The sequence below is a fragment of the Ursus maritimus genome, unplaced genomic scaffold (genome assembly GCF_017311325.1).
Source record: "Ursus maritimus isolate PB19 unplaced genomic scaffold, ASM1731132v1 scaffold_19, whole genome shotgun sequence".
NCBI classification, from domain to species: domain Eukaryota; kingdom Metazoa; phylum Chordata; class Mammalia; order Carnivora; family Ursidae; genus Ursus; species Ursus maritimus.
Genome location: NW_024424341.1, coordinates 46655973 through 46669808, shown reverse-complemented (window position 1 = coordinate 46669808; position 13836 = coordinate 46655973). Strand labels below are relative to the sequence as shown.

General features: G+C 54.3%; 1 protein-coding gene across 1 annotated transcript in view; it reads left to right on the top strand.

Moving 5' to 3' along the window:
- The first annotated feature begins 4155 nt into the window (after nucleotides 1-4155).
- CACNG8 (calcium voltage-gated channel auxiliary subunit gamma 8) overlaps nucleotides 4156-13836 on the top strand; it is a 14126-nt gene continuing 4445 nt past the window's right edge. Inside the window, 3 exon segments of the mRNA XM_040633036.1 lie at nucleotides 4156-4373; nucleotides 12438-12521; nucleotides 13593-13733. Coding sequence (XP_040488970.1) covers nucleotides 4196-4373; nucleotides 12438-12521; nucleotides 13593-13733 — 403 coding nt within the window. The 5' untranslated portion in view covers nucleotides 4156-4195.

Genomic DNA, 13836 nt, shown 5'->3' with positions numbered 1-13836 from the left:
TGCTGCCAGCCTTGGCTGGGCGCCTGGATCCTGTTGCTATGACGACAGGAAGAGGCGGTGGCGGCGGCAGGCGATGCTGTGGAGAGATGGAGGCTAGTGGGGGTGGGGTGGTGGCTTTGAAATGGGGATGGGGGTAGGGATCGGGGCGAGGGATGTGGTGGGGGAGGGGGCGCGGGTGTCCTCAATCTCTGACCTCCTTCATCCATCGGAGCCTGGCCCCTCTCCTGTTTTCCTCCAGCTTCCTTCTGATGCCTCCTCAGTGTCTCTCTGTGTCTCGTTCCCGGGGTCTCTCCCAGTCAGGCGCTCTCCACCTATCTCTCTGTTTGGGTCTCTCTCCCTCCTTCTGCACCTGCCTTTCCGTGTCCAGCCACCTTCTGCCACTCAGAGCCTTCTCCCCTAAATTTCTCTTATTATTTACTCTCGTGTCCGTTCTCTCTCTCTCTCCATCTTTTTCTCTCTCTAAAGCATCCTTGTCTCTAATAAGACCTTGCCCCCACCCCCCCCATTTCTCTCTCCCTTTCTCCCTTTTCTCCCCCCCCTCAGTCTCTGTCTGTCTCTCCCCATCTGTCTCTCCTCCCCCTCTCTGGATGACTCTGTCCCTGTCTCTTCTTTCCTTCTGTTACCCATTCTGACCCCCCCATCCTCTCCCTTACCCCATCCCCCATCTGTCCCCCAGTCTCTTGGTTTCTTTCTTTGTATCTCTGTCTCTGTCCCCTTCTCTCTCTGGATATTTCTCTGTGTGTGTCTCTCTCTCCAACTTCCTTCTGCTACCAGCCGCTGCCTCCCCCAAATTTCTCCCTCCCCCATTTCTGTTTCACAGTCTCTGGGTTTCTCTCTTTCCGCTTCTCCTTGTCTCTCTCTGTCTCTCTCCCTCCCTCTCTGGGTCTCTCTCTCTCTTTTTCCTCAGCTTTGTTCTGCCACCCAGACCCTGCCCCCCAATCCTTTCCCTCCCCCCACCTCCTCTCCGTGGCTCCCCCATCTTCAGCGGCTCCCCTCCCCCTCCCTTCCTCCTCCCTCCCTCTCTCGTCCTCCAGCTCCGCACTTTACCCAGCGACACGAGAACCAAATTGTCTCCTCACCTTTTTTTTCATCCCGACCCCCACTCCCTTGGGGCCCGGGCTCAGAGCTGCCCCTCAGCCTCCCCTCCCACCTCCACACCCTCGTTCCCCATACGCCTCCTCATCTCCACCCCCCCAACCAGGTCGGACGCCTGGGTCCCTCGCTGCTGGGGGAGGGGGAGCAGTGAGAACTGGGAGCCACAAGGGTTTTTCTGGGGGGGTGCAGACAGGGGGGCTCATCGTCCCCTCCCCAGTGCATCGGAGAGTTGACCTATCGTTAACAGAGGTGAGACAGATCTTTTTATTAATCGGAGGTGGGTGGGTGTAGAAGGAAGGTTCTGTGACCCCCCCCCCAATTCTGGAGGAAGGAGCCAGCCCCTTCAGAGGGAGAAGGGCTGGTGACCCCTCTCCTATCCGGAAGCTTTAGAATTGGGGTCCCCTGCTCCCTCCACCTTTGCTGCCGCTGACAGATGGACTAAAGGAAGAGTCCCTAAAACCAAACAGATTGCCCCTCAAATAGACAAAATGAAAAAATCTTCAAATCTTTTTTTGATGGAGAATTTCCCTCACTTACCCCGTTTCCATCCCCTGCTTATCTTGGGTTGTGGGGGGCCCAGCAGGGGAGGGGTACAGCTCGGGGTCATGGGCTCACCCCGGGGTGGAAACAGAGATTTGCTAGGACAGTGGAGGTGGTGGTGCTCGTGGTGAGGGGTACAGATGGAGGGGAAGAAGCCAGGAGATGAGGAGAGGAAACTCGGCATTTGTCTGGAGAGGAAAGAGGAAGGGGCCAGAACCGAGGACAGGGGCTGGGGGATGTCAGTGTCCAGTGGGCTGATGAATGGGGACCGGTAGGGGCTGTGTGTGGGCAGGCTAGTGGAGGTGGGGGAGGGAACACATGTGTGGGGCACTAGGCCCAGTTGCCATGGAGACACCCCCCATAGACAACCTTTTCAGCAGCCCCTCCTAGGAGCAGACCCAGGCAGGGCCAGCTGATGGAGGTGGAAAAGGCCAAGGTCACCCTGGTACTAGGACCCAGGGGGGGGTTCTCCTGTTGGCTTCCAGGCTCTGAACTGTCACAGGGGGTTTGGGGAAGAAGCCTAGGAAACAGTGAGTGGTGGAAGCAGGTAAGGGTCGTGTGCCTCAAAGGAGGGTTGGGGTGGAGAAGGCAGGGCTGGGGGTGTGGTGGTGGGCATGCTATGGAAGTGGGAAATGAACAGACACGGGGGTTGCAGAGTGGGAAATTGTTCCCAACTAAAAGAGTTTGTAGCCTCGTGGATGAAATTCTTCTGAGGGGCACTGTCTATGGGGGGCTCCCTTTACCTTTGGAAGAAAGTTGGCTGCAGAGCGTGTCCGTGCACAGGTGGAAGAGTAAGGGGAGTTGAGGGGGTTCCCAAGAAGGCGAGTTGGTGGGGGCTCCTGAAGGGAATTCTCCTGAGTAGAGGAGATGTTGGTGGAGGAAGGGGATTCTTGGTGGTGTAAGAGAAGTCAGGTTAGGGGGAAGGAGGGAGGCTCTTGTAAGTTGAAGAGAGTGGGAGGTCCAAGTGAGTTGGGGAGATCTAGAGTTGGGGGGTTCATGGGTGTGATGAAGATAACAGGGAACCAAGGCTACAGTCAGGGGGTCTGGAGGCAGTGGAAGACGGTGGAAGGGCAGAGGAATGGGGCAGGGGGGATGCTGGGCAGAGTGGGGGGCTTTCCCTGGACAGCAGTGGGAGTTTGGGTCAAACATCGGGAGATTTCTGAATGGAGAGGAACTGGGGGTCTGGGGGAAGGGATTCCTGTGAGTAGCTCCTCCGTGGAGCTCATGGAGGAAATTTTTCTTAATGGAGGAGGAGAAAGTGATAGTTATGATGAGTTTGCCTAAGTTGTAGAGACAGTGGGGGCCAGATTCAGAAGACTTCTTTAAGCAAAGCGGAGGATGGGGGATTTTGCTTGAGTCCAAGATGTAGTAGGGGATTGGGGTTGGTCCAAGGGAGACAGTGTGGGCTGTAGAGTGAGTATGAGGGAGCTGGGGGCATTCTTCTAAACCACAAGGTCCGGCGTGTTGCTTGCCCATTAGAACCCCCCCAGGGAACTTTGAAACACCTAGATGCTCCGGGGCCACACCCCAGACCAATGAAATCGGCATTTCTCTGATAGGGCCCAGGTAGGGCTCAGGTGGGGCTCAGGTGGGTATCCTAAAGATCAGGTATCCTGATCTTTAAGGTCCTTTGGTGATTTCAAGATGCGCTTGAAGTGGAGAACCTTGGTCCAGAGACATAGGGGTCTGAGAAGGGAAGGGGGTTCCTACCCAGAAGAGACTGTGGGGGGTGGGGGTTGTAGTCGTGGTAACCATGTGGTTCCTCTTAGTTGTGCAAACAGTAAGGATTCCTTGGGAAGATTTTTGTTAGCAGAGGAGAGATTGAGAAATGTATGTTTCTCATACATTTAGACATAGTAGGTGAGGAGGTGAAACTTGCAGGGGACGTGGGGATCCGGCAGAACTGGGAGAGATAAGAATGGTGATGGGGATCTTGTAGGTTTCCTTGGGAGGAGAAAGCCCTGGGGCCGGGGGGGGGGTGGGGGGTGGGGGTGGGGTGGCCTTCCCGGTGGGGAAGACTTGAGGACCAGGGGGAGGAGCGGGAAGGCAGGGGAGGAGTGTCTACTGTGCCAGGCCACGGTGGGGGGGTAGTGGGAAGACTGCCTGCCCCGGGCCGAGGGAGACTTTTTCAGAGAGAGGGAGGCAGTGAGAACCCGAGTGTAAGGAGTTTCTTCAACCCAGGAAATAGTGGGGGTTCTCTGTGGGGCGGGGGCGGCGGTGGGGGAGGCACGGAGCTCCTTGACTAATCCTTTATCTGCTCCCCGCCCCCACCAGCCGGCGACCATGGCCGCCCTCTGACCCCCTCCCGGGCCGCGCGTCCTCCTCGCCGCCCCCGCCCAGCCCGGCCGGCCCCGGGCCCCCACTTCTGCCTGCGCTGTGCCCCCCCCCAGCCGCCGGCACGGCCCCGCCCCCGCTGCCCCGGTGGTGGCCCACGGCCCCCCGGCTGCCCGTGGTCAAACTGGAGTCGCTGAAACGCTGGAACGAAGAGAGGGGCCTTTGGTGCGAGAAGGGGGTGCAGGTGCTGCTGACCACGGTGGGCGCCTTCGCGGCCTTCGGCCTCATGACCATCGCCATCAGCACCGACTACTGGCTGTACGCGCGGGCCTTTATCTGCAACACCACCAACCTGACCGCCAGCGACGACGCGCCGCCCCACCGCGGGGCCGGCGGCTCCTCCGAGAAGAAGGACCCCGGCGGCCTTACCCACTCCGGGCTCTGGAGGATCTGCTGCCTGGAAGGTAGGGTGCGGGGGGGGCCCCCGCCTCGCGCCCCTCCTCCCCTCCAGACTCGGGGGCCGCCCTCCTGCCCACCGCTGCCCGCCCGCCCTCCCCCACCCTTTCACCTCTCCGGGGACCCCGGCCCCCTCTCGCATCCCCCGCCCCGCACACTCTCCCCTCCCCTCTGGCCCTCGCGTCCTGTCCTGCCTCCCGGGCGCCTCCTGCCCTTTCCCGTCCCTCCCTCTGCCTCCTCCCTCCAGGGCGCCCTCTGCGTTCTGTCTTCTTTCCTTCTCACTGTTCCGTGGACCCTCCCCTCCTCTCCGGGGCAGTCTCGCCTCCTCCAGTCCCCTCTCACCTTCTCTCCACAGACACCCTACCCCAGCCAGTCCCCTCCGTTCCCCTGCCCCCTCTTCCTCCTCTTTGGCTGTTTCTCCCGCAAATGTCATGGTCATGCCCTGTCTGGTCAGAGCTCCTGACCCTCTCCTCTCTTCCCTCTTGGAGTCTCCAGTCACACTTGGCTCTCCCTGTTAGATTTCCTCCAGCCTCCTATCCTGGCCCTAGGCCTCTTCTGCTTCATCTTCTGTCCACTCACACCTCCTTCCACTTCTTCCTCCTCCTTGAACACCTCACTTCTGGACCCTAAGGCCACTGCCTCTTCCAGTCTCCATCTCTGGTCTGCCCTTGGGTCCTCTCCCTCTTGCAGCCCTTCTCCTAGCTCTGGCCCTCCGCCTCAACCTCCACTCACCTGCCCACTGCTGCCCTCTCCCTCCCCAGCTCCTCCTCCCTCCCACTCAGCTCTGCTTCGCCTTTGCACAGCCCTGGGCCGCCTCTGCACAGCTCTGGGCCACGGGGCTGGAGGCAGGAGACCTGGGTCCCAGGCCCACCATGCCTCGGTCTCCTGTGTGATCGATATCTCTCACCTCCCTGAGCCTCACAGCTCCCATCTGCAACTACACAATCCCAAACCTCTCCTCCAGCATCAAAAAGACCAAGATCCCTCCTCTTCTTCATCCCTCTCTTTTCCCATCCTTTCCTCCTCTCTTTTGCTGAGCACTCGCCGTGAGTGAGGAGTGCAATTGTCTCGTTTAATCCTATGAGGCAGGTGCACCCTCCTGTCCGGGATGAGGAAACCAAGGCTCAGAGAGGTTAAGCCACTTGCCCAAGGTCACCCAGCTGTGATTGGGGCAGAGCCAAGAGAACTCAGGTCTGAAGGATGGGATGTGCAGATATGCTTTGTCTGGTGTGCCAAGTGTTTAAAACTGAAACCAAAATCTGAATCAGTTGCCAACATTTAAAAATAGGGAGACTTCACATTGAAAATCTGATTTCCGGCTTTTTTTGAACTAGCAGAAGATCTGACAACGCAGGGCCTCATTCTGCAGTGGCCACGACTGGCCAATTCAAGCAGCAGCTGCTCCTTCAGATCAGGCATGCGGTCTGCCGGTCCCCACTGTCGCCTCTGCTCCCTATGGCCTCACACCTGTCCACTCTCTCATTATGGTACTTCCTTCCTCCTGTGGGCATTCGAGTCCACGTCCATTCACTGGTCTGACCAAGCGCCAGGCACCAGCCACGTGTGGGGGCTTGCCTCCCGAAACTCCTAGGACAGCGCACAGCGTATAGTAAGAATGCCATCCACCATCCATCCTTCCATCCATCCATCCACACGACCGACACTTATTGAGTTTATACTATGCACCAGGCACTGTTCTTGATTGCGGGGCTATGGCAGCGAAAAACGAAAGATCCCTGTTTATATGTGTTCTATTCGGAGGGAGAGATGAATAATAAGAAAGATAAGAAAACAGAACGCTTAGGGTGTGAGCTGGCACGAAGGGCTAAGCAGGACAGGGGAAAGGATGCAGTGTGTTAGGGCACACTGGGAAGTTGCAGGCGAGGAGACCAGGATGGGCTTCACTGAGCCCGTGACCTCGGAGTGGGAGATCTAAAGCAGGAGCTGGAGCCACACGGCTCTCCGGAGGAAGGCCGGCCGCAGCGAAGGCCCTGAGGTGGGAGCCTGTGTGTCTGGCCCCCCGCAGAGTGAGTGAGGGGACGTGGGGGGAGGTGCCATGGAAGAGAGGACAGGCCTGATTTCACAGGTTCTCGGTGCTGGCATGTGACTTGACTCTCCCGGCCAGAGCTCCTGAGCCGAGGAGTAAGGAGAGCTGACTTGCATTGTGGACAGGAGTGCTCTGGCCGCCCTGGAGAGAGACTAAGGGGCAGGCAAGAGGGAGTTCGGGCGGAGGCTTGTCTGGACTGGGGGCGGGTGGAGTTGGAACAGTGATTTGAATTCAGAGCGTGTCCCAAAGCTAGAGTGGGGTGGGGTTTGCGGCATCGCTGGCAGCGTGGGTGTGGGAGGTGAGAGAGAGAGAGGTCGGGGTGTCTCTAAAACCGCATCTCTCAGCCTCAGCGCTGTTGACACTTTGGCGGGGACGGTTCAGAGCCGTGGGGGCCGGCCTGCGCATTCTAGGGGGCTTGGCAGCACCCTGGCCTCCACCTTCTCTTCTCTGTGCCGGGAGCAGTCCCCATGTTGTGACAACCTAAATTGTCAACTGTCTCTGGTCCGGGAATAAATTCGTCCCCGGTTGAGAGTCACTGCTCCCAAGGCTGCGGCCTGAGCACCTGAGAGTGGTGCAGGGGTGGGGGGGTGAGGGAGGAGGCCTCCGGAGGATGGCAGAACGGGCGTTTTCTTTTATTTATTTTAATTTTCTCTGATCTAATGTATTGTGAGGAGAGCTATCAGGAGCTCAGTTTTGGACGTGCTACATTTAGGATGCCTATCAGAGATCCCACCTAGGACAGGGGTGGGCATAGCAAAGTGCCACACAGTCAATATTTTAGGCTCTGTGGACCTGTCCCTGTCACAGCCACTCCTGAAAACGACGTGAGTGAATGAGCGTGGCCGCGTTCCAGTTAAACTCGTGTATGGACACCAACCTCTGAATTTCGTATCCTTCTCACATGCCACGAAATACTCTCCTTTGATATTTTTTTTCAATCACTTAGGAAATGTAAAACCCGTTCTTCGCTGGATTTGGCAGGCTGGGTCTGGCCCACGGGTTGTAGTTTGCTGACCCCTGATCTAGGCTGTGAGTGATACGATGTACGAGGCCAGAGTTCAGGGGACAGTCTGGGCCGGAGATATAAATTGTGGGGGGGTCACTGCATATGGATGGATGAGGTCACCTAGAGAATGCGGAGAGAGAAACATACCGAACAATTAGTGGAAGGGCTGCAGCCTGAGCTAGTCCACTATTACAAAAGAGATGAGAGAGGCCAGCAAAAGGAGCTCAGAAAGCAGGAGCCACAGAGTTTTAGGGAAAATGAGGTAAGTGGGTGTCCCGGAAGCCAAAGGAAATGTTGTATACAGGAGGGTGTAAATGAAGGCCGGCTTCATTGTTACTGTCATTGTCATGTATTTGCCACAGAATGCTCACAATAGCCCTGTGTAATCTGTACCCCTATTATCCACCTTCTAGAAATGGAAGCGAAGGCTCTGAGAAAGTGAAGTGACTCCCCCAATGTCACACAACTAAGAGGTGGTAGAGTCTGGATTTGAATCTAGGTCTGTTTTATTTCCTAGGAGAACAAAGCAATGCATCCACCAGCCTCTAGCCCACGGGGGACCCAGGCATGTAGAAACTGAGCCCCGTGAACCATTGCCTCCTGATGGCACTGTATCCCCGGGGATTTTCGGGTTCCGTCTCCATGTCCCTGTGAGTCTCCCTGATAGACGCAGTAGGTGTAATGACTGAGACCCAGCCTTTGGGACAAGACTGGGATCGGGTTTGCCTCCTGTCTGCCAGGCACAGCAGGGTGACCTCGGGCCACACAGTGAACCTCTCCCTGCCTCATTTCCATCCTCCAAGGACTGGGGATAGCAATAGCCCCTAACCCATAGGGATTGTGGAGGATTCCGTGAGCTGCAATTGAAAGGCATTTAAAAGGCTTGAAGGCACAGAGTAAGGGCTAGATCGTGTCGTTACATTTTGTTGTTGTTGTTGTTCTAAGTATTCCGAACTCAGGTGACTGCCCTGAGCAACCCCTTCCTTGATCACCCAGAAATCCCAGCCTCTTACCCAGCACTGCCCAATACAAACATCACGCAAGCTGCATATAGGATTTAAATTTTTCCAGTAGCTACATTCAAACAAGGAAAGAAGAGAAGGGTCAATGAATATAATTTAATAAATAGAATTCATACACTATAATAAATCAATATAAAGGTTAATAGTATCTTTTATTTAACCAAGCATAACCAAAATATTATCATTTTAATATGTAATCAATATAAAAAATTATTGACGGAATATTATGCATTGTTTTCATACTAAGTCTGAAATTCTGTGCGTATGTTATGCTCACACCTCATCTCAATTGCCATGTTTCAAGTGCCCAAGAGCCCCCCAGGGCTAGTGACATCTGCTTGGGTGTAGCCCCCTCCTCAGGAATCAAGACTCTGGACCCACAGCTCCATTTATTCAAGCCAGTCATCTAAAGCCCCTGTGCTCAGCACTTTGCATATCTTATTATCCTGAATCTCCCAGTTGTGCCTAGGGGAGTGGTATGAGGAGGAAGCTGGTGGCCAGCAAGGGAAGTGAGTCAGCCACATGGTCACCCAACATGTGAAAGGCAGAGCCGGCTGGAACCCACTTCCCCATGCACCCTCACTGCAGCACACCCCCCCCACCCCCGCCCCCGCCTACCCTGGTCTGTGCTAGGCAGGCTCTGGGGAGACCCAGGGACACATTACTGCTGTCCCTGCACATAAAAAGCTCCTGGCTCAGCCCAGTCAGGCCAGATAATATGCAGAAGCATGTGGCATAGTCCCCTGTATCCTGCACTCGACTCCGTGTTTCATCGAACTCTTACCAAACCCCGTGAGGTCATGTCCTTGTCCTCATTTCCCCAGTGAGGAAGCTGAGGCTCAGGGGCATTCAAGTCCCAAAAGCCACACAGCTGGGAAGTGGCCGTCCTGGCGTGTGAGTCCAGCAATATGATTCCAGGGACCACGCTCCACGGTCTTAAATACGCTCACCTCTGAAGCCCAGCTGCACTGCGTCTCCTCCCCGCGACTTACCGTCTGCATGGGACTGAGCAACTCCTTGCACTCTCTGCTCAGTGTTCTCATCTGTAAAGCAGGGACATCATTACTGTCCAGTATCCCTAGGGTTAGTCATCATGATCGAGAGCATTAATCCCAGTGAGAGGCTCAGACGGGTGCCTGGTGTGTGGTTAGCCCTTGGTAGCGGGTGCTCGTTGTCACTACTGCTGTCGTCACTAATCTGGGTGCCATGCGCTTTACATGCTCAACTTCATTTAATTATGGTTAATGTTTTGAGAGACGTACTGTGATCCCATTCAAGAAAGGAGACGGCTTGAACCCACGGTCTTACCGACCGCACCGTAACGATGTGCTGATGGAGAAGAGTTTGCATGCATTCATTTTTTAAAAATTGTGGTAAAATAGAACAAACCATAACATTAAATGTATCATCCTAACCGTTTTTAAGGGTGCAGTACGGCAGTGTTAAGTGCACTCGCACTGCTGTGCACCCGTTGTCCAGACGCTTCATTTAGCAAAATGAAACTGTCCCCATTGAACGAAAACTCCCCATGCCCTTCCCCCAGCCCTGGCACCCACCGCTCCACCTTCTGTCTCTATGAACTTGACTCCTCTAGATGCGTCATACAATATTTGTATTCATGTGACTGGCTTCCTCCACTCAGCGTGATGTCCTCAAAGTTCATCCGTGTTGAAGCACATAGTCAGAATTCCCTTACTCTTTAAGGCTGAATAATACTCCATTGTATGTATAGACCACATTCTGTTTATCCGCTCACTCACCAATGGACACTTGGGTTGTTTTTGGCTGTTGTGAATAATGCTGCTACGAACATGAGTGTACATGTGTTTCTTAGAGACCCTGCTTTGAGTTCTCTGAGTACATACCCAGAAGTGGAATTGCGGGGTCATATAGTAACACTGTTTTTAATTTAAAACATTTTTAATTAGTTAATTTATAAAAGGGTAGGAACTGGCACCATTTTCTGTCCCCACCAACAGTGCACAAGGGTTCCGGTTTCTCTACTCCTCATCAATGTTTGTTATTTTCTGTTTTGCTTTTTTTAATAGTAGCCATTCCAGTGGTATGCGGTGGTAGCTCATTGCAGTTCTGATTTGCATTTCTCTGATGATTAGTGATGTCGAGCAGCTTTTCGTGTCCTTGGCCCATTCAATCATATGCTCATAAAAATATTTATTAAGCACTAAGTGCTAAGCACTGTTCTAGATTCTTGGAAGACAGTGGTGAACAGGCCATAGCCTTATATGCCAGTAGGGCAGACTGCTGTGTGTTTTAATTCTGCTTTCACCACCCATCGGCTGTGAATTGATGAATCCTTTCTGTGACTCTTCTTCCTCATCTGGACAATGGGTAGATCGACTGATATCAACTGAGCACTTAAGTATGTTCCAGGCAAAGTGCTCAGTTTCTTTACCTGGATTCAATCCTCACAACAATCCCATGATGTAGGTCCTATTATCCCCTTTTATAGGTGAAAGGACTGAAGCAAATTGGCCTAAGTAACACCAATGAGGTCACAGAATCGGGACATGATGGAGCTGGGTTTCATTATCAAGCAGTATGAGTCCAATTCCCAACGTTTGGTCACTGCACAACACCAATAGCATTCTCTATTTCATGGGACTCTTGGGAGCTCCGGATGAGTTAATCTACCTAGGAAGCACTTAGCAAATGTTAGCTGTTAGTGGAATTACTCACTGCCTTATATTCCTTCTTCCCAATCCTTTCCTTTATCCTTATTACTTTCCCTGTCATCTTCTGCCTCCAATCTCCCCTTCTGCTACCCCTATATTCATTCATAATTTCACTCATTCATTCAACACCCATTTCTTGAGGCCTCCTTTGTGCCAGGCAATGCTAGGGACACACAGAGGAATTAGACTCCGTGCCTTCCCCCTGCAGGAACTCCCAGCTTGCTGAGGAAGAAGAAGCTTATAAAGCAACCCTATGCATGCCAAAAAAAAGGGGGGGGGGTACTGCAGGGAGCTGTTCCACCCTGGAGGGGGATACTGACCCAACTTTGGGGGGAGGCGTGTGCGTGCGCGTTCACGCGCACCCGCACACTGGGAAAGCTTCCTCAAGCAGGTACCCTGTGAGCTGCCCATTTGCAGGGTGAGTTTTTCATCAGTGAAGAATGTGAACGGAATCCACAGCATAGGCAAAGGCCTGCAGGTTGGAAGGAGCCTGGAGAATCAAGGAAACTAAGTGTGTTTATATTTATATTTATTTACATATCAATCTCCAGTTATGTGATAGAGGTAGTAGAATAGGAAATGTCCCCAAAGGTGAGAAGATGGGTCCCCAAAGGGTGTGAGGATGAGGATTCTGGGACGGAAGAAGGGGGTGAGACTGCATGACGCCTAGAGGCATACCTCCTCACATGCCTCTACTTGCTCCAGCCACTCCATCTCCTTCCAGAGGATTCCAGGTAAGAGACAGAATCTCTCTCCCTATAGGCAGAACAGAAGAGACTACAACTCCCATGGTCCACTGGGGCTGCGCTCTCACAATTGGACTCAAGACTTCATAGGGCCTCATGGGAAATGTAGTCCTCGCCTTCTGTGCGCTCCTTCGTTTTCCCACGCATTTTCAGACCCGTCGACAAGCTCAGAGTTGCAGAGCGCCTTGACATTGCTGAAACCAGCGCCTTCTTTCTTATAGCGGGGGGGAAAACAGAAGGCCAGAGAGGTTGAGTGTCCTAGCACGGGTTACAGGGCAAAGGTCTTTGTGGCCTTTTAGTGAGTGTTGCATGGGTTTCTTTCTTTCTTTCTCTTTTTTTCCCCTTTTTTCTTTTTTCTTTCTTTTTTTAACTGATGGGAAAACTGAGGCCAGAGAAGTTTAGGGTTTGTCCCAGATACTGACAGGCTCAGGAGCCAGGATTTCCTGTCTCCCAATAGGCCCAGAGAGGAGGGGTTTGGGGACGGAAGGGGTCTTCTCTCACTGGGGGTTCTCCCAACTCTTAAGTCCCCCCCCCACCATCACCCCCATCCCCCTCCAGGATTGAAAAGAGGCGTCTGCGTGAAGATCAACCATTTCCCGGAGGACACGGACTACGACCATGACAGCGCGGAGTATCTGCTCCGTACGTGGGGATCTGAGTCAGAGTGGGGAGGAGTGCTGGGCCTGGGCCGGGGGCCGGAGCGCGGAGAGGGGACTGGGGAGCAGCCCTTAGATCGACACGCAGGGATGAACTTGCCGGCCAATCCAAATCCAGATGCTGAGATCCTCTGGACCCCAATTCGTTCGGTGATCCCTCGCCCGCCCCCTCCTCTCACCTTGGGGCGGGCCGAGGGGCGATCCTGGGAGGTAATTGGCCTCCGTGCTGTCCCGGGCTCGCGGCAACACTGCTCCATGACTGGTTGTCGGTTTCTGGGCTGGGATTGGCCACTGCGCCCTGGGCTGTGGGGCAACCTGCGGCGCGGACTGGCCACTCTCGCGAGCTGGCTGGGGAAGCCGGTGGTGCGATTGGTAGCTACCCCGAGAACGCGGCAAATCCTGAATTATGATTGGCTGCGGCCTCCGCGGGGCTCAGAAATCGCAAAATCTCTTTGCTGGGGGTCTGGAGGGTGGGTGGAAAGGACTGCAGAGAGACAGACGGACAGACAGACAGACACACACAAGCGAAGCCCAGAGCAATAGATGGAGCCGGGCAGAAGGACAGGGGGTGGGGCACAGAGGGAGGAAGGGCGGGGAACCCAGAGAGATAGATGAAGCCGGGCAGAAAGGGGGTGGGTAAGATACTACGAAATTTGATAAATCTAGAGAAAGGAAAGAAATACGCGGAGGAGAAGGAAAAAGAGAAAAAGAGGGAGGGTCCACAGAGAAGTTCAGAGAAAAACAGAGAGGGAGAGTGATTTTGAGAAATAAAAAGGAAAAAAAAATGTGCCAGGAGAGAGAAAGGCCGAGGGAGAAAGAAAAGAAGGAAGAAAAAGGCGGGAGAGAAGATCAGACCGAAAAATTGAGAAATTTTAAAGAGGAGAGAGAACGAAAGAAAAAATGAAATGACCAGAACACAGAGAGGGAGAATTGGAGGAGTCTAGCGAGAGAAGCGGAGACGAAAGCGGGCAGGAGGCGCAGCTCCCGAGAGGCGCAAAGGGCAGCATCTGACGCCCTAGCTCCCATCCTTTCTCCCCTCCTCTCCTCTCCTTCGCAGGAGTCGTCCGGGCCTCCAGCATCTTCCCCATCCTCAGCGCCATCCTGCTGCTGCTCGGGGGCGTGTGCGTGGCGGCCTCCCGGGTCTATAAGTCCAAGAGGAACATCATTCTGGGCGCAGGGATCCTGTTCGTGGCAGCAGGTGAGAGGCAGAGGGAGGGGGCGGCCGGATGGGGCGGCCACCTGCGCGGGTGCACGTGTGTGTGTGTGTGTGTGTGTGTGTGTGTGTGTGTGTGTGTGTGTGT